At 45.6% G+C, this 14,726-nt stretch overlaps 1 protein-coding gene across 1 annotated transcript in view; it reads right to left on the bottom strand.

Moving 5' to 3' along the window:
* LOC126517670 (uncharacterized) overlaps positions 1-14,726 on the bottom strand; it is a 335,110-nt gene that overhangs the window by 305,904 nt on the left and 14,480 nt on the right. Inside the window, exons 4-5 of the mRNA XM_055064291.2 lie at positions 5,281-5,352; positions 5,172-5,216 (exon numbers count right to left, since the gene is read on the bottom strand). Coding sequence (XP_054920266.2) covers positions 5,172-5,216; positions 5,281-5,352 — 117 coding nt within the window. The remainder of the gene's footprint in view (positions 1-5,171; positions 5,217-5,280; positions 5,353-14,726) is intronic.

The raw sequence follows: 14,726 nt of genomic DNA, 5'->3' as shown, positions 1-14,726 counted from the left end.
CAACCTGACATCTATTGATTCGAGATCCTAAAGAATGCAGCAATAAAGAACCAAGCGCTCGCTGCAATGAGTAAAAACAAATGCTCCCTGCACAATAGGCGCTTACCCGTTTTCACATTTGCGAAGCCGTGGTTTTCCCACATAGCATGGGCATCACTATGGCTAATACTCACGCTAGCAAGTCTACATATATTTTATTGCATTGTCCAACTTGCAAGAGTGTGACACTAAGAACAAGGCACACATTTTGTATATATCAGATTTTTAACTCAGTAATTATACTAAATATAGCAAATTATTACTTTCATTCATGCTTCCGGTGCTTCTTGGAAGCTTAACATAAGAATTTTTAAAAAATCCTTGAACAGTTATTTCATCTTTACTTTCATACAAAACAACAATAGTCAGTATATAATTTTGTGTACCATGGTATACAATGCAACAGAAAGGTTTGAAATTGAACGATAAAATTTCAAAGCACCAAAAGTTAGCGCATCTACAGTGGTAGTAAGAAAGGGGTTAACCAAAATGACGATGTATATGTAGCATGCAAAAATACTTCCGAGACAATTACACATATTGACATGTGTACTTGTTTATCTTTCTCCAGTGACCACTTTTCACTGGTAACAAATGTTAAACTTAATCGTTCAGCACAGGCCACGCCTGCATGTATCGGAAGTTTCTCAAATGTTGATAGTTCTATCAGTTGTCTGTTGTTGCCAAACCTTGTGTAATCTGACCACATGCTCGACACGAATTGTGTAGTACTTTCTGGGAGGCACCAGCGATTAAGCTGCAAACTTCGACGAGACATGCATAAGAGCCAACGTGCTTGACTCACTGATCAGATGTTTTAGAACCACCAACTGCGCTCGGCCTCATTACCAGAATTAACACAGCAAGCTGGGTGAGTTGGTGACTGAACATATTTCTAAGGGTGGGCAGCGCAACTCAGACGAAGGACAGAAGGAAGTACACGATAAGAGTGCTGATGCGCTCGTATCGTGTACTTCCTTCTGTCCTTCGTCCGTTTTTTTTTTCTTTCAATTTATTTATTTCATTCATAGCATACACCCAATACACAATATTTGGATGCATAGCCTTGGCGCATGCCATGATGGCTTTTCGTCCACACTAGAATTTGAGATCACCAAGACTATGCAGGATGCTAGGTGTTCATTTCGGCCATTGGAGAAATACACAGATTTTGATGCGGAAATACAGAGACTCCGTGCAATCCGCCGGTGAGCAGAGCGACGGTACAGACCGATTAAATTGGTCTACGACCTTAGAGAGGCCAGACGCATTAAAAATAAAATTCAGCTTCACCTTGCTGTAAGGCAAAATCAACGCTGGAAATCCCTTTGCGAGTCTCTCGATCCGCGTAAACCTCTGTCAGTTGTCTGGAGAATAATCCGCGGACTTCGAGCAGCTCCTTAACAGCGCCGTCCATTTAAATCTCTAGTTCTCCATCAAGGACACTGAGAAGTCAACGTAGCCGAAGATTACTGCACAAGGATCATGGGTCTGGTGCTCACAAATTCACCTTGCGCACCTATCCTATTGTCCCCACTTGCTCCCGAGATCCTCGTATGGACGCTCCTTTCTCCAGTGAAGAACTGGAGGCTGCACTTGCTGGGTGCAGGCGATCTTCGTCACCAGCACCCAATGGCATCACATACTCTGCGCTTGCAAACCTTGGTCAAGAGGCCAGAGACGCACTTCTTGGCCTATACAACACTCATTCCTATCATTCCTATGAAAAGTTATCACGGACATCCTGCAGTCCTGTGCCACGAGGCACAAGGTATCCACGTCATACCATCCGCAAACAAATGGCCTCACAGAGCGTCTCAATCGCACTCTCACAGACATGCTCGCGAAATATGTCTTTTCAGATCACACTGACTGGGACTTTGCTCTACCATTTTTCAAATTTGCTTACACTTCCTCGCACCACGACACAGCCGGTTATTCCCAATTTTTCCTTCTGTTCGGCCGAGAACCAGCACTGCCCCTCGACACAGCCCTCCCTGTTCACGCGGCACTGACCAGTGAATATGCACTTGATGCCATCGGCCGCTGTGCCGACGCAAGGGAAATTGCCCGTGACTGCCTTCTGAAATCCCAAGAGTCAAAGGCGTTTGTACGAACGGCGACACAGAGACGTGCACTTCTCGCCTGGTTCTTTGGTGATTCTATGGTCTCCGTCACGTCACGTCAGCCTGTCAGAAAAACTGCTGTCTCGTTACACAGGCCCATATCGAGTGCTTCATGCCGTGACTCCCGTCACCTACGAGATCGCCCCTGATGCCCCATCTGCTTCCCAGTCCAGTGATATCGTGCACGTTACACGACTGAAGCAGTATCACCCTCCCAGTGATGACATTTAGACGCTCTGGTACGTTGCTTCTGCCGCCGGGGGATCATGCTACACGCATGTGGTACTTGATTGTTTGAACCAGGCGCATGGGCGCCATCACTGGAGAAAAGAGGAGGAACGCTCTCTGGCTCTCGAGCTGTCGGCTGAACTCACCAGCACTGCATTATTCCTAGTAAATATATTTTGTAAATAGTCTCCAGTTTTAATCCTTCGTTCGCGTAACAATATCATCCCCAGACAAATGGCCTTGTCAAACGAACCAACCGCACACTGACTAACAAGCTGGTCATGCATGTATCACCCAATCACAAAAAATGGGATGACCATCTTACCGTTTATTCCCTATGCCTACAATACAGCGAAGAACGAAACCATGGACTTCACACCATTCTACTTGCTCTACGCTCGGACAACGCGCAGCTGTCTGGATACCATTTTCCCTTTTACGCTCCATACAGAGGATTCAGTCGCCGAAACTTTGTGCCGTGCTGAAGAAGATACAAGTTGCTCGTCTGCGTATATTGGCATCACAAGATCACTCCACAGAGCGGTATGACCACCGCCACAACTCAGTTTCATTTGAAAAAGGTGACTTGGTGTGGCTGTGGACTGGTCCCTTCACAGTCAACTGAATGCATAAGTGATTTAACATATGTGGTCACCTGTGTAAGGTCTCCAGGACACCGCTCTAGTGCTACTCAACTTGCGCGTGTTACACACATCAAGCGGTGAAGATAATGCAGCACTACCTCCAGGAGCAGCATGGTCTAGTTTTCCGTCCGGGATGGCCCATAATTGGTCGGCGATGAATAGCGGCGTGGCTGGGACGACAGGGACCGACGGCGTTGAGGTGACGGCGAGGGAGCAGGACGACTGACATCGATAGATACGTCAGAGGTAGGAGGCATACGGCGAGGCGAGTAACGGCGCGGGTCAGCATATGGACGAGGAGACGGGGAAAAGGAGCTCGAATACGGTGACGTCCAGGAGGTGCGGCAGTGGAGAGCGATGTGGCCAATGCGGAGGCAACGGAAGCAAATGGGCTTGTCGTCCGGAGTTCTCCCCTCGGCAGGGTTGCGTTATGAATACAGATTGCCGTGAGGCGGAGCAGTCGGCACCGGTCGGGCGTCAGGTCGCGAGACGGAGCAGGCAGCAGGAAAACCTAGGTTTACAAATTCTTGCCGTACAACTGCCTGAATGAGGGAGATCGCTGGGGCTGGTTGGTCAATGGGGGGTTCATGTGGGCGTGAATGGATGGCACAGGACTTGCAGCCTCGAGTTCGCGACAAACAATTAGTGTGACGTGCTCATTTAAAGGTGGTGAAGGAGTAAGGTCAACGCAAGAGGTCGCAGCCGTATTATTGAGCCGGGAGAACTGTGGAATGACACGGCGGGTTTTGGCGAGCTCAAAGCGGCGGCATACCTTGACAATGACGTCGATGGTGGATACAGTGTTGAAGACCAACAAGTTGAAGGCATCGTCCGCGATTCCTTTAAGTATGTCGTCGACTTTTCGGCAAAGAGCGAGCACGTCTTGTATGTACGAGACATACGATTCAGTAGAAGAGTGAACTCGGGTAGCAAGCTCTTTTCAAGCAGCCAGCTGCCGATCAGTGGGATTTCCAAAGAGGTCGACGAGCTTCTCCTTGAAAGCATCCCAGCTAGAGATCTCGTCCTCGTGTTTCCGGAACCAGACACGAGGAGTTCCGCCCAATTAGAATAGGACATTGGCTAGCATAATGGTAGGGTCCCAGCGGTTGTCTTGGCTAACACGCTCATACAGGTTGGGCCAGTCCTCAACGTCGACATTATTTTGCCTGGAGAATATGCCAGGATCGCAGGGATTTGTAACTGTAACGTACATTGTTGTCGGGGTCACAGAAGTAGAAGAAGACGAGGCGTCGTCACCGGGAGCCATGGTGGAAAGTGGGACGGTACAGCCGCTGCGGAGCTCTGTGGCAAGGACGGGGAACGGCACCCTCCACCACAGTGTTACACGAAGGACGAGTCAGTGAGACGAACAACTATTTACAGGTTATATTTACAACAGCGGTTGCAGCGCAGACCGGTTAGATTCACAGTGCGAGCCCAGTTCGTTCTTCCTCCTCTTTTCATGAGTGATGGTGCCCACGCGCCTCCTTCAAACAATCAAATATCACATGAATATCTCCAGTCCTAATCCTTTGTTCGCGTAACAATATTTATGTGATTGTGCTAGTTCAATCAACGAGTTAAAAATAGAAGAATCAAAGCGAGTGGGCTTGTGACAATGGGAGAAAGACATGAGTTTACACGTGATAGGATTGAGGGACATTAGCTAATCATTGTACTAATTTAGTACTGAAGGATATGTTGATCATGACAATTAGTAATGGTGCGGTAACTGACACAATCATCAGCGAACATTCGAATACTACAGGAAATATGCAGGGTTAAGTCGTTAATATATATTAAGAATAGGAGGGGATCGAGGCCAGACCCTTGATGGCCTGAGGTATCTGGCAGGGGTTTGGACAGGTGGCCATTAAAATAGACATGAGAATGATTAGTTAGGAATTCTTCAATGCATTTAAGAATATTAGGATGTAGGTTCAGCTTCTCTCAGTTCTGTAACATACAATATAGAACCTAGATGGCACCTCGACTCTTTGCCAGGTAGTGAATTTGAAGACACTGTTGGGATGAGCCTGCATTCATAAATGTTAGAATAGTTCATGCATCTTCCTTCGGCTTCAGGAGAGCTAGAAGTTGCACCGGAGAAATTGCAAGGAGGAAAAGAGCCTACCTGTGCATCCCTCGGCTCAGCCTTGACCTCCTCATCATAGACGCGCTGCACAAGAAAAATCAGCTTGCATCAAGTGGGCAGCCAGGGAGGTCTCGTACAACTAACTCACATTTTCCATAAACTGCAGGCTGCTCAGGTGACTGAAGTCGTTGATGACATTGTGCACCTTGACACCAGAAATCTGCATGGATTTTGGCACAACTGCTATGTGGAGACAGTATGAATGTGCATGCTCCAAATGTACGTCACGCATCTTATTTTACAGCTCTTAAATCCAAGCCTCACACAGGCAAGGACCTCAAGTGGGTCCCTAATGCTGCTACATTTGCTACTACCAATTAATTAGCTTTGGCAATGCGCACCCCGTTTTTTTCAGGCAAACAACATAGTCATGTCAACCGTCACATAGACAATCTTTCGAATGTACAAATTTCCCTATAGGTAATCAAGTATGCAGATGGTAGGTATTTTACGTACAGGCAGCTGCTGCCTTGGCAGAGTTATGTCAGCGATTACTTAAGGAAAAGATTTAGCTCTGAGAACTCCAAATTTTCTGTTTAAAGACATGCGAGACACAAATAATCGTGCCAAGTTACCATGACCCTTATTATTATTGTAGACAACTTGAATTATAATTTTTGCAGGCACCAAGCTTTTTCAATGCATTTGCACTTTGTTAACATGTAAGCTCCCTACCTGGCCAGTGGACAGGTTGAAAAAGCGTAAAATCCGCATTTTTATTTCATTAGCATAACATCAATGTGGACAGGCCCTCTCCTAAATGAAAGGCCACTATCAGCATGATCGCAGTAGCCAGCATCTCTGCGACAACCATGTGATAGCTGCAGTGGTAGTCGAGAAACTTGTGCGGCAGCAATTTGTGTAAGCTCCTGCACTGTAAGCTCCGTGTTAAGAGACATATTTAGCAATGCGTGACAAAGCCTTCAGAATGAACCCCAAAACATGGATGTTGCGAAAAATTTGTGCCTGACTTTTCTCCTATTCCTCGAAGGCAAATACATTCACAGTCGCTCTTGCCATGGGAACAGGGAACCCAGCACAAAGATTTGCGACAACTTAAAACCCACGAATAAATTACAAAAGAAACCATCAGTACGTGTGGCAAGAAATGGCCACGTTTTTATGCAGAAAGCCGAGGATGAGAGTCATTCGGAACTGCAATTAGAGCGACCTTGATAAAATGATGCAATGTCATTGTTACAAGTACTTATGGTGTGCATTCGAACTGGTTGTCATTAATTATGGCTAACTCACTCTGTCTCAATTTTCAATCATTTCACAGTACTGCCTTAAAATCCATAAAATTTTCTTAAGTATTTTCATCTAAAAGCATACAGTCTAACAAATAAGGAAGAAGAATTGGATATGTTTCTTATGTCATTACATAATGTTATTTAATACTGCAGACTCAAGCGCACTGGCCTTGTGCTATCTACATTGAAGCCATTGTAGCCCAAAGGAACACAGACAAACAAGAGGACAAGACACCATGGGTGTCCTGTCCTCTTTGTCTCTGTTCCTTTGCGCTACAATGGGTTCCATACACGTCAACCAACTCACCCAAGAAGAAGTGTTATTGTGCTATGCAGGAGGCATTTGCCAGGGACCTCGACACGCTTGCTTTCCCACAAGGAGTTCATAACTCGAAATACAGTTCAGCAGCATTCAAGTGAATACTTTCATATTCACAACTCAAAAGACATGCTTAGGTGTTCTCAAAATTTTTAATTGCAGTTATAATAGATCAGCAGAAATTTGCGAAAGCAACCTCCCCTACTCACTGAGATACGGTAGTTCCAGAACTTATTCGGGGCTGTATTGATGAAGTCAGGTGGCATTATTGTGAAATAAAAGTTCGGCAGGTGTTACACTCTTGTAACACAAGAAGGTGAAAGCCTGCTGCACATTCCCGAGCCTCGTGTTCACACTTTCTTGTCTTGGCCTCTTCTGCTCATTTGCACGCATCATCACTCGGCTTCTTTCGCTTGTCATACCCATTGTTGCACCGCTTCTCGCTTCCGCAGTTCAGGATCCTCCGGTCTTTGGCATCGTGAAGACACAGCGGCACATGCTTCTTCTGCAGCGGTATATTTGCACGGCCATCCTCTCAAGCTGCAAGAGTGTGCACGTTCCTCCATCGCTCGCCTCCTCCTCACCGCCACCAACCGCCATTGTCGTCCGACTGTGAGATTAATGCACAGAGCACGCACACCCGCTTTTTTGCGCAAAAGTTTCTTTGTGATGTAGCACTGAGAGAGGAGGAACCAGCTGCACGCATACGTTTTTCACTAATTCGCAGCTGTTACTACGCGGAGCAGTGCCGAAGGGTTTTTTTTTGTCACGGTGCAGTTTCGCCAAGGTCATTGCCAAGGACAATGCCAACATAGACACCTAAGGCTTTCACCTTAATAATTCATTGTGTAGTGGAGGTGCAAGGCTGCTTTCTACATCAGCGATGGCTGTGGTGATACGTTTTTCCATTTTAATCTTAGTTTTCCACTTGAATGATATCTCAGGTCACCCAAGGCTTAAGCATACGCACTTTATTTTTCTTGTCAGGTATAAAATTGTCAATGCAATAACGGCACATGTTCTTAAAATGATCGCAGAGAGAAATGATGTCAGTGTCATCAAAGTCGACAATACACATATCTAAAGTTCAGTGATGGCTGCGCCATCAGCTTGAGAATAATCTTTAAAACAGAAAGCAAATCATGTTGACACCTTGACTCATGAACGGAAAAAAATGTTACGCTGTTTCTTCTTAGCTTGGTAATCACACCAACCTTGACAAACAGCGTTATGGAATATTACCGAACTTTACTTCAGCATCAGCAGAATAATTTTGGCAGTCAGTCTAAGGAATGTGATACATTTAATGCTACATGAGCTGAAGATGAAAAGATAATTTTCAATTCATTTAACTGAGTCATTACAGCACCTGGGCACGGGCACAAAGAGTTACTTTGATGGCGGGCAATGGCGGCGTAGGTCATTGCTTCAGGCTGGGCCTGTGGCGATTCCGGCTGCCCTTCAGGAAGTTCCAGTGACTGCTGGATTTCTTCACTCATGACGTCAGCGATCGAGGCAAGCTGAGGCTGGGATGTTGGGAACATCCTGTGACGTTCCTCTAGCACAACCGCTCTGATGGTCTCGCGTAGGTCGTCGGTGCCCAATCATTGAACTTCAGCGTAGTTCGCTGGGCTTGCGCAGTGGTTGAATTGCTGCTTCTGCATTTCCAGTTTTCTCGATGCTGGTGGTCTCACGAAGAAACTCTTTGACAGTCTTCGGTCGTCAAACCAACGAGCTGAACCATGCCAACAAGGAGCCGATATATGAAAAAAGGAGCGGAGGAACATTTACTCCTTTTCCTTGTTTTCAGATGTACACTGCTTGCGATAGAAAAAAATTCCAGCAGCCCCAGCTGAGCGTGAAGTGATGCAAAGCATTGTTGCTTGGTTAGAAGGATTCTCCTGCATTGTGTTAATTTTCTGGAATGAATATTGTGGGGATGCGTGACTCTCACGCCTCCCCTGAGATCTAGTTTTCCCGCATAGCTCGGCTCCTGCAGGGCGGCTTCGCCCGCGGCGGTCAGAGTGGTTGAGGCGCAGTGCGGGAGATGGCACGAGTGTCGCGCTGCTGCGGGGTTACTTGGGCGCCGAAAGGGAAGGCGCTTGGTCTCTTTGGGGGTTCGAGGTCGTCGGCGGGCGCGGACGTCCGCGCGGGCGCCGTCGGATGCTTCTGCGAGACTGTCTCGCGTGGCCGCCTTCGAACGTGCCACCATTCGCGTGACTGTACACGCGAACGACCAGGCGTTGGGATCCAGCATGGGGCGAATATATTCGCTCGCAATGCGGTCGCGGTAAGTCGGACTTCTAGATTTGTCGCGCGCCCATCGGCATGTTTTGGGGATAGCAACTCGGCTAGCAAGCATTGATCTATGAAAGGTGCAATAAATGCCCTTGTGACTGTTTGCACTACTGTGTTGTCGTTCCTTTGTCCCAGGAATACGGAGGAGAACCCCATATCTCCCACAATATGTAATGTGCGTGCTATGTGCATTGTTCGTAGGTACAGCAGAAATGACACAGTGGTTCTTGAAGATGAAATATCTTATTACATGGAAGTGTAAAGGATATGTACAGGCACAGCCACTGCTAGTGGGAACACGAGAGCTCAAGGCAGTGCTCCCCAGAGCACCACTACAGTGATTCGTGAAGTCTCGTGGCGCAAGCGCAATCAAAGCTACAGGTGGAGCACTAGTGCATCATCTCCTATGGCCTGCATGTAGAGTTGACCACTCCAACACCAACTCGCGCAGCGAAGGGGAGGAACCATAGCAGACATTGCTGTTCCTGGGCTACCGCTGGCAGTGGCCGTGCATCTACATTGTTAGATTATGGTACTTATGGTATATTTCTTAGTCACGATTAAAAAGAAATCGATGTCCACTGGTTCTTTGATTTAATTGATTTAGAGCATTTCTGTTCCGTGATCTATTTTCATTAAAGCAGAGCAGCATGAGCCTCGGGTGTTTGATTCACATAACGACCACAAGCAGCCTCGGTATGCTTCAACTTGGCTGGGGTGAGAAGCTGAAGTTACTTGGGATGAGTCACTTTGGTAGGAAACAGTCCTGCAGAATGACGCGGGCACTCTAGGCAGCTCCCAGGGCCCACTAAAGTGGGAAGGAATGAGCCTCGCTTCTTAGAGAGTCCCGACGTCACTTACCGCCTTGGGCATCTAGCATCAACTGTCACTTAGACTGCTTGATACCTAGAGTTAACGTCAACGTTAGCACTTGCCCCTTGTGGAAGAACCCTGGCATGCTTTTCCGGGATGTGGAGAATACATGTGTAAAGCGATAAAAGATTGAACACTGTTTCACTAGCACTTCGGACACTATCTAGGCATTTGACAATCCAGCTTAAGGTGCAGCAGAGTCGCAAAAGACGTTAGGTTAGCGAAAAAACATCAATACTGGCACACATAGCCACCTTCTTATGTCTATACGAAATTCCGTGGTGTAGGGAATAAAAGTTAATGTCTTATGCTTTTCCCACTGCTTATGTTTCCCTGGAGCTTTCAGTGGACTTAACAGGACTACTGTGGGAGAAGTAAATAGAGCAGGGGGTTGACCTGCATCGACAAGTCTTGTAGCTTGCTGTAGGAAGCTGAGTCTGACCCTGTGTTGGAAAGTCTTGGTAAGGGCTGAGTTGAAGCACGAAGTTATGTGCTTTTTTTTACCAATGTCAAGTGGGCAGAATTATATGGTAGCAGACATTTGTTACCTCTTGGCTCAAATACACAAGCTTGGGGAGCAGTACAGTCCATAATCTAGGAACCTGATATGTTATTCAAAAGGGAGTTATTCATTTGACTGATTTATTTGGTTGACAATGAAACATTGCATGATGGAGACGAAAGGTGATGTCAATGGTCCCCTGACTAGGCATCTAGCAGCACCCACAACAGCACTGAAGAAAAAAAAAAATCGCCATATAATAAAAAAATCAGCAAATGGCTTGTACAAGCAGGATTCAAAGTTTGCTAGTAACAAGATAAAAGTAAAAAAAATGAATATTATGAGATTATTATGAGATTATGAGTATATTCATTCGTTCCCCACCTGTGAACAAGGCTCCCGCGTGGGAGCCGAAACGTCTTCTTTTCTTTTAAATCTTTATTTGGTCGGCGAAGTGCCCCGGGTTTTTGTTTACCTTTTAACCATGAGAATATTATGTGCTATAGAATAGAGTAAACTGAATAATGACAAAGTAAAACAGAAAAGAAAAAAATGCAACACATTGCTTTGTTACCTTATACACACTAAACAAGAGCATAAGCAAATGTGTAAATAAACACAGGTAATCAAAATCAAGAAAGGATCTTTTCAATTGCTCTGTAAAGGCCGAAAGGGAAGAAGATTGTGTTATTAGGATGGTGCTCGCATGCGAGTATTTAGAAGAGAATGCATAATTCCGTGTAATATTAGTATAGGTGATTAGAAATAATTGACAGTCAGCAGTGTACCCAGTAAATATAAGCGTGGGAAGACTGTGGCTATACATATCACGAATGCTAAGGATAGTGGTCCGAAGAAAAACAATACTAAACATGTTCATAGTATCACAAGTCGTAAATGAAATGAAGAGCTCTTCCTTGTAAAAGTTTAGGTTATTCAGGTTGGTTTGCATGTGGCTCCCAAAATAAAAAACAAGAATGCAGTGGTACAGCAAGGAGTGAATCATAGAAAAATAAGCCGACATTTTTAAGGGCATAGGTAATAAGGTCCGACATCTTAAGCATACCAACTGTCTCTGCTATGTTGCTTACCACAAATTGTACATGCGGTGTTTATTGTAGCTAGCTAGTTGAACATCTTAAATTAGGGAACAGCGTGAAAGACAGAAGATGCAGAAGAGGCACATAACAACCACACAAACCCTTCTGCATCCTCATCTTTCAGGCTGTTCCTTAATTCAAGATGTTCAACTAACTAGCACACACATCCCCTTTATTAGATTTTCATGAAATTGCACTTCAAGGAAATTGCATTGCGATACGCATTCTGAGACATGACTGAAATACAGTCGACCCCACTTATAATGACACCGGTTTTAACAATATATCGGTTATAACAATGAAAAGCTGCTTCACCGTCAACTTTTGTATGTGTTCCATGGTGAAATAACCCACTTACTACTATGCCCCGATGCCACATTATTGGTTATAATGATAAAATCTGGCTGCTGAGTGTCCGAGCCTAAAGGTAGTGAAATGCGAAATCCTTGAAAAGAAAAGAAAAGACAAGAAATTCGAGCCATTGCAAGATGCTCCAACAGCAGCCGCACGCTGCTCTCTCGCTGCCTTTCCACCCCTCCGAACATGAATGGGCTGCGCCCCTAGCTCTAAGCCAAATGTACCGCGTCAACACGAATAGACCCTGACAACTGCACTGCTAGCAGGTTGCTTGCTGGCTCCTCATTCAGCGCAGTTCTGCAACCAGCTTTATCGCTCGCATTCGTCTTTGTTGGTTCCGGCAAAATCATTCCTGGCCACACAGTTTATCAGCCTCGTTTGACCAACAGTTGGCTTGACTCGCCACCGAAACAGAAAATGGCTGATCTGTGCGCTAATTATCAGCAATGCACGACGTTGCCGGTAAAAAGAAAGCGCACGGCTACAGATTTGGAAACTAAGTGCTTCTAACTGATGAGGCGATCTTGGCAAACGTGCTTGCATCAGATAGCGACGGCGACAGCGATGATGTGGTAGGCAGGCTGCCTCAACGTTGTCCTCGCAGGAGGCCTGGCCGATGATTCAGTCCAGCCCCCCCTCCAGGGCTTGATTTTCGCGAGGAACCTTCCGCTGCACTATGTGGAGCACCTGGATGCCTTAGAGGATGTAGGCAAGCTTCGCGTATAGCATAGAAGGCTGACGGGCACAGGGTTTTCTCGTGCAAGCCAGTGAGAAGCGCGTGGCGAGATTCTTGTAGCTATCTCGCCTCAGCATTTCTTCTGGATTTCTTAAGCTGACTGGCTGCTGCGGCAGCCTTCTCACAATTTTTAAAAGGCCCCTTTTGGGGCCACCAAAGGGATGCCTCGGCGGTTCTCGCATATTGTGTGCCCCTCGTGACCCCTCTTTGCAGTTGTTATAGCAGTGCGATTCTTTTACGCCGACAGCTGCAGCTTGTTAGACGTGATTGGAGCTCCCAGGAAGCAGTTAAACAAGTGAACACAATCAGTAGCTGGATGGAGGAAGGCGCTGGGAAGGTGCACTGGCCTCCCTGCTATTATGGTTTTTTCACACCAGCTCTGCCATCCCCCTATTTTTAGTTTTTCATGCAACCCGGTTATTACAATTATTCGTTATAACGAAGGAATTTTCGTGCCACTTGAATATTGTTATAAGTGGGTTTGACTGTATAAGTGAAGCAAATGAAACAACCTGTTTATTAATAGGATGAGATATTATGAACTTAGGTTTGTTGACATTTAAATTTAGTTGGTCAGTATTCATCCATTCTGTTAAATAAAGCAGTAATGTGATTGTCGAAGCTATGAGGTGAGGTAAACTGGGATAAGAAAAGAAAACAGTTGTGTCATTTGCATAGAGGACTATATCAAAGGTATGGGGAGCATATCGTTACTATAAATAAAGAACAAGAAGCCCTCAAATTGATCCTTGCGGCGCGTCATATCTAATTAACTGTACATTGGACTTCACATCGTAAATGAGAACAAATTGACTTGGGTTAGAAGCTAAATAAAACTAAATCAGGCTAAGCATCGTGCCCCTAATTCCTACTGTGGTAACTTTGCAAGAACTTCATGTTTGATAGAATCAAATGCTTTCTTAAATTCAAAGAAATGCTGTGGGTATATAATCTAATTTCTATGTTAGATCACAATTTTTGTGTTGACACCATCAGAACCAGCCGAGCAACCAGTCTTCAGCTTCCATATGATGCTCCGGATTTTGGAAGGAGAAGTTGGGTAAAGAAACAAAGTACTGGGCTCAAGGAAAGCGTGGTGGGAAGCTAGTTAGTAAGACACTTGGGAACTTAAACTGCGCTAGAGACGAGACACAGAGTTAGAAGACAGGTTGAATGCAGACTAACAACTGCTTTATTGAAACCACACAATCCTGCCTCTTCTAACAATGCACAAGCACAATCGTAACCTCGTGACCCTAGAACACTCCCCTGCCGAGCCCCTACCTACACCTAATAATCAAGCTCTTTCATGAGAAGATACACTGATGGTTCGCTGACACACCTATCTGGGGCATGTCTTGCTATCAAGGAAGCATCCAAGATTTCACGCGCCCTTTGGTCCTTGGCTTCATCCTATCACACACCTTCGTCCTATCAAAAATCTGCATGCATTCACCTCACATGACCTGCAATGAACTGGCAGGTGCTTACCGCTGCCATCTTCTAACGAGTTAGAGTACTGCATTAAACTCTTATTAATACATCTTCTGGTTTGCCCCACATAGAACATCGTACAGGTCAGCAGAAACTCGTACACCACCTCTGTTCTACCTGGTACATTTGTAATTAATAAAGGGAAAATTAGAAATTCACTCATTCGTAGCAATTGCTACAAAGGAAACCCATATGGGTTCCTTGAAGGAAAAGCCTCGCAGTTGAAGAAAAATTCATTCTGGTCCAGGACTCGAACCCAAGACCACCGCCTTTCCGGGACAGCCACTCTACCAACTGAGCTAACCAGGTGGCTAGCACATGGCAAGGTGAAGTCAGATTTGTCAACAACTCGAAGCAAAGGGAAGAGTTTTCCGTAATATTTCTGCAGAAGCCTGCAAGGTGGAGAGAATAGTTAATAAAGGGAAAATCAGACATCCACCCATTTGTAGCAATTGCTACAAAAGAAACCGATATGGGTTCCTCGAAAGAAAATTTGTCCTGGTCTAGGACTCGAACCCGGGACTACCGCCTTTCCGTTATTACTTTTCTCCACCTTATGGGTTTCCACAGAAATATTACGTACATGGTACATAGCAGGGTGT

Source organism: Dermacentor andersoni, chromosome 11 (assembly GCF_023375885.2).
Source record: "Dermacentor andersoni chromosome 11, qqDerAnde1_hic_scaffold, whole genome shotgun sequence".
Taxonomy (NCBI): domain Eukaryota; kingdom Metazoa; phylum Arthropoda; class Arachnida; order Ixodida; family Ixodidae; genus Dermacentor; species Dermacentor andersoni.
This window is presented reverse-complemented; position numbering and strand designations above follow the sequence as displayed.